The 17,183-nt window shown below is 49.4% G+C and overlaps 1 protein-coding gene across 1 annotated transcript; it reads left to right on the top strand.

Annotated features, from left to right (window-relative positions):
• Nucleotides 1–240: 240 nt before the first annotated feature.
• LOC118594566 lies at nt 241–4,698 on the top strand (the record flags this gene model as incomplete). The annotated part of the gene is given in 5 exon segments (XM_036204502.1): nt 241–1,732; nt 1,735–2,021; nt 2,023–2,256; nt 2,258–2,729; nt 2,732–4,698. Coding segments are annotated over 5 exon segments (4,452 nt in total), but the record flags the coding sequence as incomplete, so codon positions are not given.
• Between the last annotated feature and the right edge of the window lie 12,485 nt (nt 4,699–17,183).

Here is a 17,183-nt window from a genome sequence, read left to right on the forward strand (position 1 = left end):
CTCATTTCTCTTGACCTAGACCCCCCACCGCCTTACAGATCGCCGCTGCCGCCACCACCACCACCGCCAGCGGGGGCAGGATCCGGACCGGCCCCAGTCTCCCCTTTGGGGCCTGCACAGGGCACCCGCCAGAGAAGGGCACGCCCTCATGATGAGGCCCCACCGGCAGTCACACTGCCCCTACGCCCCGTTGGGGGAACTATTGATGATGGGGCTGGAGGAGACATGCCTGCCCTCCAATACTGGCCATTTTCTTCCTCAGATTTATATAACTGGAAGAATAATAACCCACCCTTTTCTGAAGACCCCTCCTGCCTAACTGGACTCCTAGAGTCCATCATGTTTTCCCACCAGCCTACGTAGGATGATTGCCAGCAACTTCTGGGGGTCCTTTTCACCACAGAAGAAAGGGAACGCATCCTCCTGGAAGCTAGGAAGTTGGTCCCTGGACCGGATGGGCGGCCAACTCAGCTCCCCAATCTCATTGATGAGCACTTTCCCCTGCGGCGCCCAACATGGAATCTGAACACTCCGGAAGGTAGGGAGCATCTGTCCCTCTATCGTCAGACTCTAATGGCAGGTCTCCATGCAGCAGCCAAAAGGCCCACTAATTTGGCTAAGGTAGACGAGGTTCTTCAAGGATCTGAAGAGACCCCCTCTGCCTTTCTTGAGAGACTCATGGAAGCATATAGAAGGTATACACCCTTTGACCCACAGTCAGAGGAATTGAGGGGAGCAGTGAGCATGGCCTTTATAGGGCAGTCTGCCACAGATATATGGCGGAAGTTGCAAAGATTAGATGGGTTACAAGGGCTGAGCCTGAGGGACCTGGTTAAAGAGGCAGAAAAAGTCTATTATAAGCGGGAGACCTCGGAAGAAAAAGAGGCTCGGTTAGAAAAACAAAGAGAGGAAAAAGAAAAAGAACAGCTAAAACGCCAAAATCGGGATCTAACACGGATTCTTGCAGCCACGGTAAGAGACGGGCCGGGGCCACGGGGGCAAGGAAGAGGAGGAGGAGGAGGAGGAGGAGGAGGAGGAGGAGGAGGAGGTTGGGGAGGCCGTCCTCCTTTGGGACCAAATCAATGTGCCTATTGCAAAGAGGAAGGTCATTGGGTCAGAGAATGCCCGAAGAAGCAGAAAGGGCGAGGCTGGCAGGTCCTCGCCCTTGGGGACTGAGGGAGTCAGAGTTCGGACCCCCTCCCCGAACTCCGGGTAACGTTTGAAGTGGAGGGGACCCCAGTGGACTTTGAGGTGGACACGGGGGCAGTCTATTCAGCCATCCAGCATCCACTAGGCCCTCTGTCTACCCGAAAGTCACTGGTCCAAGGAGCATATGGAAGCAGAGAGAGACCCTGGACCACCCAGAGAACAGTCAACTTGGGAAAAGGTACTGTGCAACATTCTTTTCTGGTCTTACCTGACTGTCCGGCACCGCTATTAGGTAGAGACCTCCTGACAAAACTGGGAGCTCAGATCTCCTTTACCTCTCGGGGCCCAGAATTAAAATTTGCCCACCCGAAAGTAGGGGACCTCCATCTCCTCACGCTAGAACTCCCAGCTGCTGAGGAATACCGGTTGTATGGAGTGGTGGCAAAAGCCTCTGTAGCCACTGTTTCACCAAACAACGAGGAGTGGATTCATAGGTTCCCTAACGCGTGGGCAGAGACAGGGGGCCTCGGACTGGCTAAGGAGCAACCCCCGGTGGTGGTCACCCTCAAACCCACCATGGTACCATGCGAGTAAGACAATACCCGCTTAGTCGAGAAGCCCGAGAAGGCATAAAACCCCACATCAAGAGGTTTCTGGAACTGGGCATACTGAAACCATGTCAATCAGAGTGGAATACTCCGCTCCTGCCGGTAAGGAAGCCAGGAACAGATGACTACAGACCAGTCCAGGACCTGAGAGAAGTAAACTCCCGGGTAATAGACATTCACCCTACAGTGCCCAACCCTTACAACCTCTTGAGTACCTTACCTCCAGAGCGCAACTGGTATACTGTTCTGGATTTAAAGGATGCTTTTTTTTTGCCTCCCCCTCCACCCCGATTCTCAAAAGCTCTTTGCCTTTGAATGGTCAGACCCTGAGGGAGGGGGGACAGGGCAACTGACATGGACCAGACTTCCGCAAGGATTTAAGAACTCTCCAACTATCTTCGATGAGGCCCTACACCGAGACCTTCGGGAGTATCGAGAAACCACCCCTGATGTCACCCTCCTCCAGTATGTAGATGATCAACTCCTGGCAGCTGAGACTCCGGGACGCCTGCAAACAAGGGACTGAGAAACTTCTGGATACCCTGGCCAGCCTGGGGTACAGGGCGTCTGCCAAGAAGGCGCAGACCTGCCAAAACAACGTCATCTTCCTCAGTTACTCCTTGGAGGGAGGGAAGAGGTGGCTCACTGACGCCTGCAAGCAAACCGTGGCCAGCATACCTGCTCCAACGGACCGCCGGCAGTTACGTGAATTCCTGGGCGCAACTGGGTTCTGCCGGCTTTGGATTCCAGGGTTCGCTGCCATCACAGAGCCCTTCTCTCCCTTGTTAAAAGAAAAGACCCCCTTTGTCTGGCAGGAAGAACACCAGGCTGCATTCGAAAAGTTAAAGAGGGTGCTGTTATCCACTCCGGCACTCGCTCTCCCAGACATGAGTAAACCCTTCACTTTGTACTTGCATGAGAAGGGTGGGGTGGCGGTCGGCGTCCTAGTACAAGCCCTCGGTCCGTGGAAAAGACAACCGCTTACCTATCCAAGCGGCTAGATCCTGTGGCCAGGGGATGGCCAACCTGCCTTAGGGCGGTGGCTGCAGCAGCCATGCTGGTGCAGGACGTGGACAAATTAACTTTGGGACAGCATCTGACTGTTATAGCTCCCCATGCGTTGGAGAGCATTGTCCGCCAGCCGCCTGACTGATGGCTTAGCAATGCTCGGGCCACATATTATCAGACGACTCTTCTGGACCGGGACTGCATCACCTTTGGGCCCCCAGCTGTCTTAAACCCGGCCACCCTCCTCCCAATTGCTGAACAAGGAGAGGAGGGGGTGCCGGTTCACGACTGTGGTGCCATTCTGGCGGAAGAAACTGGGGTCCGGACAGATTTAACAGACCAACCGCTGGCCAACCCTGACCTGATATGGTATACAGATGGCAGCAGTTTCCTAAATGAGGGCCAGCGGAGAGCGGGAGCGGCAGTAGTGGACAAAAATAAGGTCATCTGGTCTAGCAGCCTCCCAGAGGGAACCTCGGCTCAAAAAGCCGAATTGATTGCACTCACCCAAGCACTTACCATGGCAGCCGGTAAACGGGCTACCATCTACACAGACAGCCAGTATGCATTTGCAACCGCACATGTGCATGGGGCCATATACAGGGAGAGGGGACTGTTAACTTCAGCCGGAAAAGAAATTAAAAATAAAAAAGAAATCGAGGCACTATTAGACTCTGTCATGCTGCCACACGCACTGGCCATCGTGCACTGCCCAGGGCACCAGAAAGGTGACTCCCCAGTTGTGGTCGGAAACCAGAGGGCTGACCAGGAAGCAAGGAAAGCAGCTCTCTGGGGCATCAGGCACCTAACAATCCACCTATCAACCCCTGAAAGCCCGGTCTCTGAAGAACCCCCATCCCACGAATCCCTGAAGGACACGCTGGAACGAATCCATAAGCTGACCCATCTGGGTAACCAAAAGTTAGTTCAACTCACTGAAGAAAATAAAACTCACTCCCCGTCTGAAAGGAAGCAGATGGCAGAGAAAGTGATAGTGGACTGCCAAGCCTGCCAACAGGTTAATGCATACCCTGGTCAGTTGGCTCCTGGAAAGAGGCTACAAGGAAGTCGGCCTGGCCAACATTGGGAAGTAGATTTCCCTGAAATACAGCCAGCTAAATATGGCCTAAGGTATTTACTAGCATTTGTAGACACCTTTACAGGATGGGTAGAAGCCTACCCCACCAAAAAGGAGACTGCAGCAATAGTCGCTAAGAAAATCCTGGAAGAAATCTTCCCAAGATTTGGACTGCCTCAGGTAATTGGGTCAGATAATGGCCCAGCATTCATGGCTCAGGTAAGTCAGGGACTGACAAAAATACTGGGGATCGATTGGAAGCTGCATTGTGCATACAGACCCCAGAGCTCTGGACAGGTAGAAAGAACAAACAGGACCATTAAGGAGACCTTAACCAAGTTGACCATGGAGACTGGCTCTAGAGATTGGACGATGCTCCTACCGTATGCCCTCTTTAGAGCTAGGAATACCCCTTCCCTTAAGGGCCTTACCCCTTTTGAACTACTCTTTGGTTGTGCTCCCCCAGTTAAAGACCTAGCCTTCCAGAAAGGGGAAATCATGCCTTCCTTCCTATCTGACAGACTGGGAGCCTTGGTGGTGGTCCAGCACACCCTGTGGAAACAGTTGTCTGCTGCGTACCAGCCCAGTGGAGATGGTCCTGCCCACCGGTTCCATGTAGGGGACTTCATGTATGTCCACCGGCACCAGCATCAGACCCTAGAACCTCAGTGGAAGGGTCCCTATCAAGTCCTGTTGACCACCCCAACGGCAGTTAAAGTTGACGGAGTTGCTGCGTGGATCCATGGCTCCCACCTTAAGCCCGCACCTGCTCCGGATGTGGATTTGGACTGGACTGTGGAATGGACTGACAATCCCCTCAAGCTTCGGATCCAATGTGGAAATCAGCCAAACTAATCTGCACCAACCTGTGAGCCAAACATGGCAAGTACTGTCGGGGGCAGGGGATGTGGTTTGGGAGAAAACCGGTAGGCACCCTCTTTGGACTTGGTGGCCTGCCTGGGAACCCGACCTCTGCCACATGCTGGCAGGAGCAGAAGATTTTGACATCCCAACCACTGACCCGGCAAACCCAGGTGAACCAGAAGTGTTCACCCAAAGTGGACGCTGCCCCTGTTCACGTTACCCGGCAGGGTGCCGAGACCCAAGGGCCCGGGCGGCCCTGACAAAGAGACTGTTTTATGTGTGTCCTAGGGATGGGAGAAGCAGGTCGCTAGCGCGCTCTTGTGGGCAGCATGAAAGTTACTATTGTAAGTCATGGGGATGTGAAACTACAGGGGACGCTTGGTGGAAGCCGAGCTCATCCTGGGATCTGATCCAGGTAAAGAGGGAGACAGGTGGGAATGAACCCCCACTCTCTCAAGATTACTGCCAGAGCACACCTAGGACAGTCACGACCCTATGGTACGGGTCGGGACCTTGTACAGAGTTTGCCTGCAACCCCTTGAACATCACTTTCACCCAGGCAGGAAAAGCATCAAGAGATTGGATAAAAGGTAGACTGTGGGGCCTGAGGGTATATCACCAGACGGCCTATGATCCAGGAGTCCTATTCAAAATCAAGTTAATAATAAATGCCGACCCTCAGCCGATAGGCCCTAATAAAGTATTACAGGACCAGAAAGCTCCTCCTCCTAAAACAAATAATAAACGGGTACCCCCGAGGCAAATACCCCCATCTAACTCAACCCGTCAGAACCCCTCCACCCCCCACCCCTCCACCCCCCGCTGACCACACCAGCTGTCACGAATCCCACTCTACCAGGGTCAGGAAAACGGTTGATAGACATAATCGAAGGGGGATACCAAGCCCTCAAACTCTACTCAGCCCAACCTCACTGAATCCTGCTGGATTTGCCTCCAAGCAAGTCCCCCATACTATGAAGGGATAGCTGTTAATGGGAGTTTCACCTATAACACCTCCAACAGCTGCGACTGGGGAACAAAGCATATGCTAACCTTACCTGAGGTGACTGGTTTAGGAACATGCCTAGGACACTCCCAAGTGCTGGGAAGCAAGCTCTGTGCACGTACAGTGAGTGTGTCCTCTTCTGACACATCTCAGTACATAGTCCCCTCATCAGGTTTATACTGGGCATGCAATACTGGGATCACACCGTGTGTCTCAATTGCTAGCTTTAGCCAATCTAAGGATTTTTGTGTGTTAGTCCGGATTTACCCAAGGTTATTTTATTATTCAACAGAAGAATTTGAAGGACATTTTCTGGGCAGAACTCGGTTCACACGAGAACCTGTCAGTGTCACCCTGGCTGTTCTATTAGGAGCAGGTATATTGGCAGGGGTCGGGACTGGAACTACAGCTTTGATTGAGGGCCCTAGACAGCTAGGGATTTTAGAAGCCGCAATACAGCAAGATCTAAGGGCAAGAGAAACATCCATAACTGCTCTGGAAAGGTCCTTAACCTCCCTGTCAGAGGTAGTCTTGCAGAACAGATGCAGCCTAGACTTACTATTTTTAAAAGAAGGAGGACTTTGTGCCACCCTAAAAGAAAACTGTTGTTTCTATACTGACCACACAGGGGTGGTAAGGGAATCTATGACAAAACTCAGAGAGAGACTGGATGCAAGGGAAAGGTCCCTTTGAGGCTCCCAGAGCTGGTTTGAGGAATGGTATGAAAAATCATCCTGGATGACCGCCCTGCTCTCAGCCCTCACGGGGCCCCTGATTGTCCTGCTCCTAGTACTAATGATTGGACCATGTGTCCTGAATCGGATTTCAGGCTTTGTTCGGTCCCAAGTAGACGGGGTTAAAATGATGGTCCTGAGACAAAGATATCAGCCTATACCAGAGACCGACCTTTAGGATTAAAGGTCAGTACAAGAAGAGGAGGGAATGAAGGGCTCCATTTTAGGCTCTATCCCAGTAGAGAAATGTATTTCTGCTTAGTGGAAAAATATTTCTGCTTAGCTCTTACAGAAGGCTTCCACGTTGTAAAGCTAGCTCGCAGCTCTTGGAAAAACAAGCTGCTTGTGGCAGAACCACCTTGTAAAACCTCCTAAAAGCCACAAGATCCAGCCGGATGGCTGAACTCCGAGCGACCCCACTCCCCAACCCATGTGAAACTGCCCTATAACAAGCCTGCAAGCTTGAGCTTGGGGGTCTTCAGTCCCAAGCTTGACTGATTGACCCGTGTGCACGCGTAAAATAAACTGTTTCTGTGTGACCCGATATCGGAGTGAAGCTTCTGGTTTCAGCGCCGACTCTAACACCACCACCCAGCTGGTCCAAGGTTCTTTAAGAAAGCAGGCTGAGCAAGCCAGTAAGCAGCACCCTTCCATGGCTTCTGCATCAGCTCCTGCTTCCAGGTTCCTGCCCCGTGTGAGTTCCTGCCCTGACTTCCTTCGATGATGAAAAGTGTTGTGAAATACAAGCCAAATAAACCTTTTTCCTCCCCAAGTTGCTTAGGTCGTGGTATTTCATCACAGCAACAGCAATCCTAACTGAGCCGAGATTACAAATTCCCACAAGTTGACCTGCCGTTGGCCTCTACATTGGAATTGTGGTATGCGTATGGCTACCACTCCATCTCCCACCACACACAGAATAAAATTTATACACACACACACTAAACTGCAAACATCCAGAACACACATAAAACACAGATTACATTTAAACTCACGAGCTCGTTTGGAATGAGTTTGGAGTCTCTTAATTTTATTATTTAAAACAAAACAAAACAAAATCAACTTGCTGCAGGTGTGACAAGCTTAATTATTTTGAAGAAACTGGGTCCTGTTTTTTGCAGTCACCAGCCAACTCGGATTAAAGTGATCTAACTGTATGGGTCCCTGTTTGTCCTGGCTCAGTAACAGTTGCTATGGAAACAAATCACTGACCTACTTCCTCTCACCTCCAGGTAAACGCCGCCCGGTTTCCGCCTTTTTCTGGTTTCCTGTACCTCCCCCTCTCCCCGCTCAGGAATTCCTCGGACTGATTGCTAAAGGATCTTCATGCTAGTTCCGGTGGCTCTCACGGGTACAGCCAGTGTAGATTCCGCTGGGAAAGCGCCGGATTGCCAAGGCGCTGGAGGGCTCCTCCTCCTGGGGAGGTGCAGGCTTGACCCAGAAGTCTTGAGTGAGGGCTGGCCATCTGGACTGACCAGCTTCCCGTGTCTCCGCAGGTGGTTTTCTACCTAAGCTCCGGAAAAGATGAAGCAGAAAGTGCCCATGCACGGGTCTCCTCCCTCCTCAGCCACATTCTGTCACCCCACATGCCAAATCCACTTGTACTTGACTGAAACCACAGTTTCTAGATAACAGAAATTGGGTAACATGTCTTGGTTACCTGAGTCCCAGTAAACCAGAGACCCAAATCTCTGAACTACTGATCTCCACAGACAGGCTTCTGTGGAAATATTGAAAGGAAGTGCCCTGAGTTTAACTCTTCTTACTGCATGGCATTTTCATAGCCAGGCAAGAGATGGAAAACTACAGACAGGCTAAAAGTAAAGAGGAAAAAGTCCTTACTAATGATCGCTGTAGCTGCAGAGAGATGGAGAGGAGATAAATCAGCAACGGTACGAAGTATATTAAAAATAAAAAATGATAATATGGAAAAAACAGGTCATAGTAATTAACTTTTTTTTTAGCTGAAAAAAAAAAAATCATTTTAAAAATGGAAAGGAAGGGACCAGCGAAATGGCTCAGCAGGCAAAGGTGCTTGTGGCCAAGTCTGATGACCTAAGTTCAATCCCTGGGACTCACATGGTAGAAAGAACCAACTCCCTTATGTTGACCTCTGACCTCCACACATGTGCTATGGCATGCATGCACCCATGAGCATATGCATGTACAGACAATGCACACACAAAATAATAAAAAAAGGGAAAGGCTTGTACACATAATATACACACAGAATAAAATAAAAAGAGGAAAGCCTTGTAGTAGCCAAATGTGCTTTGGGCATCTAGGGAAAGATTCCTCTGAGGTCTCTTTGCAAGTAGAGCTTTCTTTCTTTATGCTTTTCCGGAGATTCTAAATAGTTAAGTGAGCATGATACAAAATCAACTGCTTAGAAACAGGGGAAATCAAGGTGCTTGGACACTCGTCACACAAGCATGGCCCCAGGGCCTGAGCTCTTGGCAGAAGAGCATGGTGGGAATGACAGTGCCTGTTGCTGGGTCTCCTCCACAGAGTGGGACCCTCGTGGTGTTTTCTCTTCATGAACTTCAGCGTGAAGGACACAGGAGAGTTTGGCTAGCCACATGGATGAGAGTGGGCTCCACTCAGAGCTGACGACCTTACCCAGTTTGCCCATGGACTCAGGAACCCAATTCACAGCTGTCGTTTACAGACACTGGGTTTTAACGGAGTTCGTGTACTGTCACAGCTTCCTCTTCTCAGTTTACGGATTCCCCATCCTCAGCCATTCTGCTGCCAAGAAGGTGCTTCAAGAGCCCCGCCCCTGCCTGAGATGCTCAGCTGTGTGACCTCGGGGAGTCTGGCCGCTTTCTGAGCATCTGTTACATTGTTGTGTGTCCACATGCCCAGGGGCTGCAGTGGCTGTGTTTCCAGCTGGGGGATATGGGAGAGGATGTGGGTGAGCCTGCTGGGAATCCCTCTTTCCCATAAGGTGGGGCTTCAATGTATCTGCAAGTCCATTAACAGAACAAACGCTTCAGTTAACCTAGCAAGGACACTCCACTGTCACACTGAGTGAATGAACACGGGACAAGGGAACAAGTTGTCCTGTTTACACCCTGAAATACTGTACAGTTGATAGAGAATTTTCTGGGAAAACTTACACACACACACACACACACACACACACACACACACACACACACACACATACTTAAATAAGAGGAGCAGGTTCCGGGCTATAATACTGGTTTTGTGAAGAAAAGAGAGTAATAAGAAACTCTTTGTAGCCAGGCGGGGGTGATGCTCACTCTTAATCCCAGCACTCGGGAGGCAGAGGCAGGCGGATCTCTGTGAGTTTGTTGCCAGCCTGGTCTACAGAGAGAGTTCCAGGACAGCCAGGGAGGGATACACAGTGAAACCCTGTTTTGGAAAAAAAAAAAAAAAAAAAGAAGGAAAGAAAGAAAGAAAGAAAGAAAGAAAGAAGGAAGGAAGGAAGGAAGGAAGGAAGGAAAGGAAGGAAGGAAGGAAGGAAGGAAGGAAGGAAGGAAGGAAGGAAGGAAGGAAGAAAAAGAAAAGAAAGAAAGAGAACAAAAGAAAAAGAGAAGCCCTTTCTATACACAGTTTACTATTGTTGGGGGTGGAAGGAGCTTGCCCATCAGCAGACACAGGTTTGCAGCAGCACAGATGTTCAAGCAACCTCAGTGTCCACGTGTGCAGGGGTTTTAATTAACGTCATCCCTGCGCATGCACACAGCAAGGTGATCTTTGACTCTTTAAAATAGCTGACCATGCCATATTTACATAGCTGTATATGACACATTAGAGTGAACATGAAGAGGCATGAAAGGGAAAAAAATAAACACACAGCTCCATGCATCCAGAACATGCTTGGAGTCGGGCCAGAGACATGGCTCAGTGGCCCAGAGCGTGTGCCGCACTAGCCGAGGACTAGGGTTCAGTTCCTAACCCTTCATCGGGTGCCTCACAACCAATTATAATTTCAACTCCTGGGGATCAGACACCCTCTTCTGGACTTCATGGGTAACAGAACACGTGTGCATGTTTACAAGCACTAAATACACTAAAAAGGTATCCTCAGGATGAACAGACTCCAAATACCCATGGTAATTATTAGAGTATTATTATTATTTTAAAAAATTATAAGACTTTTATTTTACTCTCTCTATAAATGTGAATGTTTTACGTATACCATGTGTATGCCTGTTAGATTCCCTGGGGACATAGATGATTGTGAGCCACCATGTGGGTGCTGGGAATTGAACCTGGGTCCTCTGCATGGGCAGCCAGTACTCTTAACTACTGAACCATCTCTCCAGCCCCAGCATATTATTATTTAAAATGAGAGGCTTACCTTTATTTTGATGTGTCTGCATTTTCCAGTTTTGCTATTGAAAATGTAGAAAAGGGAGGGAGGGAGAGAAGGAGGGACAGTCATGTTCCAGTAATGGGGACCGGAAGAGCAGGAGGGCAGGGGCAATTCATGAACGCCATAATGTTCCTGAGGAATGGGGTGGTGAGAGCCGTGGAAATGATCTGCTGGGAATGGAGCCCTGAACTATTAGCCTGGTAGACTGGCTCATACAGAGTGATGAGGGTGAGGATGAATGAGATACTTAATATTTATAAAGCACTGCAATATCCTGCAGGAAACCTCGTACTATAAGATGCTGCTCCCATGCCTGACTTGCCCTTGCTCCCATCTTCAGTGGGGCTAAGCAGTCTTTCCCTGGGGTCTTGGAAAGATCATAGCTGACTTTGGATGGGGTGTGTGAGCTGCTTTCTTACGTTGAAAAAACAAAACAAAACAAAACAAAACAAAAACCAAACCAAAACCACACCAAACAAAACCAAGGCTGGAGAAAGGGGTTCTACCCTTTTGACTTTGAGTCTTTTTTTTTTTTTTTAAGTTTATTCATTTGCTTGGTGTGTGTGTGTGTGTGTGTGTGTGTGTGTGTGTGTGTGTGTGTGCACTCACACACGTCCCACAGCAAACATGCAGAGGTCAGCTCTCACTTCCCCTTCCTCCTGTGGATTCCAAAGGTCAAAGTGGGTTGTCAGTCTTGGTGGCAAACGCCCTTACCAGCTGAGCTACCTCCCTGGCCCCCGACTTAGAATCTTAGAACTAAAACAAAAAGAGGTTTTTGTTTGTTTGTTTTGTTTTTTAAACTTTTCTGAATTCCGATACCAGCTTTGCATAAGCTGTTTCTGCCAGGTCCTACAAACACGGGGCTCGAGATGTACCACAAGGCAGGATGGGCTTGTGCTCAGAGTGTCCGTAATGGAAAGCAAAGGGAACTGAGCTGTCATTGGGAGCTTTCTTCTCTCCCAGTAGGGAGTGACAGCCACCAACCCTCTGAAGCCTGGAAGAGGGTGCTGGGTCTGGGCGCGGGACTCCTGAAGCCCTTGCTAAGCTGGTCACCAAGAGAGTCCCAATGAGGAGGAACTCCCCGGGGTGAAGCATAGCTGGCCTTCCCTTCCCTTGGGTGTCCACTGAGCCTGTCCTGTCCACAAGAATCGATGAGGGAACCACACGCAAGACACGACTGCAGTCTGTGATTTTTAACTCTAGGAGGAGGAAAACTTTTCTCCCCTCCTTGGGATTACTACATGTCTTAGCACATTCCTACTGCAGAACTCATCATTTCAGCTCGAAAAGCCACCGGATCCACAGCACCGATGGCTTTCTGGATGAGAGGCAGTGACCAGCTCTGTGGTTTCTCCATGGTACCCCCTGGTGGACATTCCTTTCTGCTGCATCCCAGTTTGTTTGCTCACAGACACAAAGTGGCTGACTTCTGGTGTTTCACAGACCTCACTTCTTCAGCTGTTACTTCTGGCTTTGCAGGTTTGTTGTGTGTATGTGTATGTGTGGGGGGAGGAAGGGAGAAGGGGAGAGACAGAGAGACAGACAGACAGACAGACAGACTGGGCTAACATGGACTTCAGAGGATAACCCACAGGAGCAGGTTCTACCACGTGGATTTTGAGGCTCAGACTCAGTCAGGTTTGGCAACAAGCACCTTGACCCACTAAGTCATCCCACTGGACACTACTTTATGTTTTAAGGCAGGGTCTCTCGCTGAACCTGAAGTTCACTGATTGGCCAGAGTGGATAGCCGGTCTCCAGGATCTGCACCCCCCACCCCCGCCCCCATACTGGGTCTACAGGTGTGTGCTGCCATGTCTAGGGTTTTGTGTGGATGCTGGGGATCTGCACTCTGGTCCTCATGCTTGCTTGCACAGTAAGCTCACACAGTAAACCTGCACAGTCAGCCTGCACAGTAAACTCTCACAGTCAGCCTGCACAGTCAGCCTGCACAGTAAGCGCCTTCCTATTTTGTCATCTTATGTACTCAGTTTATCAGTGTGAGACTAGGACACAGGGCCTGTGCTCCCCTGGGGAGAATTCCTGTCATGAGAAGAAAGTCCCCAATTACTCTTCAAAGACTGCACTTTAGGGCTGGAGGGCACGGTGGGTAAAGGTATTCAACCGGAGTTTGGGCCCCAGAATTCACATGGTGAGAGGAAATAAGTCAGTCCCGGGGCTTCCACATTTCCTGTGAGAAACACAAGCCCTACCCCCCACACACACACTCCCCAGCAAAAGCAAGTCTGGGGACTGGTGGCCTCAGAGCCGTCCCTCACAGCACAGTCGCTGTGGAAATGACTTGATTGACAGACGCAACCATTCACGGAGTGTGCCCCGTGCTTTGTGCTGATGTCACCAGTGTGTGTGAAGCACTCTTTCTAAGGAGTCAGACTCTCTTTGTGAATGAGAGACACCATGTTGACATGGCTCCTGGGTAACCTATGCTCCCAGAGCTTTGGCCATCCCGGAAGCAGCTCCTGGGTCAGACACCTGAAGCCCAAGATTGTAGACAGATTTTTCTTTGGGCCGCCAGCTCACAAAAAATGACATGGAGACTTATTATTAATTATGAAAGCTTGGCCTTTAAGGTTGTCTCACCAGATCTTATAATGTACCCATTTATATCAATCTATGTTTTGTCTCATGGCTTTTTACCTCTCTTCCATTTGGCACCGCCTGTTTCCTCTCTGTGTCCTCTCCCATCCCTTTCATGCCTAGATTCATTTCCTCTTCCTCTCTCTTTGCTGGGAAGTCCTGCCTAACCTCTTCCTGCCTAGCTATTGGCCATTCAGCTCTTTATTAAACCAATCAGAATGTGCTTTAGTAAAGACACATCTTCACAGCATGTAACATGAATTTCTAAGTGGCCTTATTAATAAAAAACAAAACAAAAACCTGGGAGCCAGGTATTGGGGTGAAAACTAAGAGATCAGAGAAACAGAACAAGCCACAGCTAACTTCACCTCACCAACTTCTCAGCCAATCCTGTTTCCTCAAACTGGAAGCCTTTGAGTCCTCATCTGAATGGCTCTCAGCTGAACTGCTGCTAAAAGCATAAAGCTTAAAAGCCCTAGTTCCTGGTCCTTACGCCTTATATACCTTTCTGCCTCCTGCCATCACTTCCTAGGATTAAAGATGTGTGTCTTTCCCAAGCAAGACATGAGATCTCAAGTGCTGGGATTAAAGGTGTGTGATGCCTGGCTGTTTCCAGTGTGGCCTTGAACTCACAGAGATCCAGATGGCTCTCTGCCTCTGGAATGCTAAGATTAAAGGCAATGTGCTACCACTGTCTAACCTCTGTGTTTAATATAGCAGCTGTTCTGTTCTCTGACCCCTTGATAAGTTTATATCAACCACAACAGTGTACAAAAAGATCATTCCACAACACAAGATCAGGTTGGAAGCAAGATGTACAGCTCATTTCTGGAGGGTAGGCTGTTGAAGGAACTGGCCGATCAGGTGTTAAAGCATGATATAAGCAGCCCTCTGGACTTGATCTTGTGATTTGTTCAGTGGTCCCTGTGCTTATGTGTGGCATGCACTGAGTGAAAGGACAGCTGACAGAATCCCGGGGTCCTGGTGATGATTGGCAGCTGGGTGGGGGAGGCAGCCCACAGTCTTGCTAAGGTTTCTGATGGGCTGTGAAGTGAGACCAAAGGAAGCAATGAGAGGCTGTGGCAAGCAGACCCATCCTCCTGGGGCAGGGGCGTGCCAGCTGCAGGGGCAGGATCCCACCCCTGATACACACCCTTTGGTGCCTCGTCTGCCTGCTCTTCCCATCGGAGGTAGCATTGGCTCGCTCAACAGCTGCTACCAAACCTCAGCGTTCACTCTGCAGTTAGAGCAACTAGGTGCAGCCTAGTGCAGACCCACCAGGGCGGCAGCTCTCATATTGTGTTCTTCGTGTGCCACCTGGCCCTGTACAGTGACAGCGGCTTCCAGGGACCTGTTGACATTTAGAGGAGGCAACATCCCTGCTATGCCTGGGAACTCACTGTTGGGAGAAACACCTTCTATAGGCCCACTAGGCTGGAAGAAATGTTAACATCCTTTCCAAGGGCACGTATGTTGGTGTTTAAGGAAACAGAATTCAGAGCACCCACTTACATTCTTTAAAAAGGGAGAGATATTTATCTCATCTATCCATCTATCTATCTGTCAATCATCTATATGTCTATCTGTCTATCTATCTATCTATCTATCTATCTATCTATCTATCATCTATCTATCTATATCTATCTATCTATCCATCTATCTATCTGTGTGTGTATATTATGGGGCAGTGCATGCATGGAGGTCAGGGTGCAACTTTGTGGCATTGCTTCTCTCCCTCCACAGGCTTCAGGAATCAAACTCGGGTTGCCTGGCTTGTTTAGCAAGTGCCTTTACCCTCTGAGTCATCCTGCCATCTTCCATTCTTTTCATTTTCTGCTTTCCCAACCAACTTTCTGGAGAGCCGGCATATTTCATGCTCTGGCAGCAGGTGGCGCTATAGCAAGCGGGCAATGTTGCCAGGGGTTTGCAGACACTGAATCTGGTGCAGGCTTTACATCAGCATAATGGCTTCATAATCCCAATTCAGGAGGAGAAAATTCCTGCTTACCAGCTTTCACTGGTAAGAGACTCGAGCACACCCTTCCAAATAAATTCCATTTTACAGGTGCAATTTTCTGTGTTCTGAAAATCAATGAGCACTTTTGCAAGACTATGGACTTAGCTGTTTATGACCAAACAGGATGTCTCACACTCTAGCTCTCTGCCTTTTCCAGCGTTGTCCTAGGATACCCGTTTAAGTTTAATGAAGATTTATCAAAGGCAGTATCAGCACATTGCTGGACACCCTTGAGTGAGAACATGCTTATCAATGAAATAATAAAGTGAGTCCTAGATCACATGTACTTCTCTTTGTGTCTTGAGTGTGCTCTTGGCAGTATGCTCTTGGAAAGTTCTTCAGCTCTGTCAGTACAAAACTGCAGTCGTCAGCCTTTGATGAGGTTCCTGTGACGACAGTGGTGAACGTGAAAATGATGTGCCCCTGAAAGCCTTTCAAGGGTGGGTTCTCTAGCCAGAGGAGGAGGGGACCTCCAGAGGAGAGGCTGAGCAATGAACCCATCTGGAGCCGGGGACATCCTCCAGAACGTAGGATGAGACACCTGTCAGCCTGTGCCATGCTGGGGCTAACCTTCATGAGGAAAATCGTGAGACAGAGGAGCTCGGGAGGGCTGGGAACCAGTGAGTGCTGGTTACACATTCTTGCACAGAGCCAGGGAAGAGGACTTAGTGGCTCCACGGCTGTCTCCCACTCTGGTAGTGCTGGCTTGGCTGCCAGCTATCAACTTACAGATGCTCAGAGCCCAGCGGAGCCTCAGGAAGGAGGGTGGCTCTAGACATCTGTTTTTGAGACAGGCTCTCTGTAGGTAGCCCCAGCTGTCCTAGAACTTGCTCTGTAGACCAGGCTGGCCTCAAACCTGAGATCCACCTGACTCTGCCTCTCAAGTACTGGGATTAAAGGCATGCATCACCATGCCTAGCTTGACTTCAAGACTTATCAAGACGTACCTGATGTTGAACAAAGATTGACTTTGGGTCCATCTGTCTGCCCAGAGATGGTACCAGAGGAAACTGACTAACAAGGCCCTGCACTGTAACCGTACAAAGTTCAATTCTCTGCCACCAGATGGAGATGATAAATCTGCAGGAAGAGACAGAGGAAGAAAGGAGGCTTATTAACAACAAGCTGGTGTGTTGGAAAATGGCTGGTGGCACAAAGAAAAGTCACTCTAGCTGGCAGCCACCTTGCAGTCTAGACACAACAGAGCCTCTCAGGACAGACCGCTCCCACTGGCCAGGCTGCACTCTGGAGCAGAAGTCATATCTTGTAGAAAGCAGTTTTATTTTCCCAAGAGATGACAAGAATAGCTTTTCCTCTCGGCACCATCCAGCAATACTAGAAATGAGACCACAAACGACAAACCCCCTATTCGACCAAGACCGACTAATCACGTCTGTTTCTTCCCATCCCCACTGAAGTCTTCCTCTAGCTGAACTTAAAGTTCCCATCAGTACCCTAAAGATAAACTAAGTCATTGTACCCCTCTTTTAGTTCCTCTTCCCAACATATTCATTTAATCCCCCCCCCCGATTTTGGCCATCACTGTCTCTTCAATCAGATATTGGGGTGGGTTGTCAGGCTGAGGCATAGTGGCGCACGCCTTTAATCCCAGCACTAGGGAGGCAGAGGCAGTTTGGTCTCTATGAGTTCGAGGCCAGCCTGGCCTACACAGCGAGTTCCAGGACAGCAAGTGCAGCACAAAGAAACCCTGTCTCAAAAACAAACAAAACTTCTAGTTACATTTCCTTTTCAGTTAAAGCCTTTTGCAAAAGCAGA

The sequence above is a fragment of the Onychomys torridus genome, chromosome 13, assembly GCF_903995425.1.
Source record: "Onychomys torridus chromosome 13, mOncTor1.1, whole genome shotgun sequence".
NCBI lineage: Eukaryota > Metazoa > Chordata > Mammalia > Rodentia > Cricetidae > Onychomys > Onychomys torridus.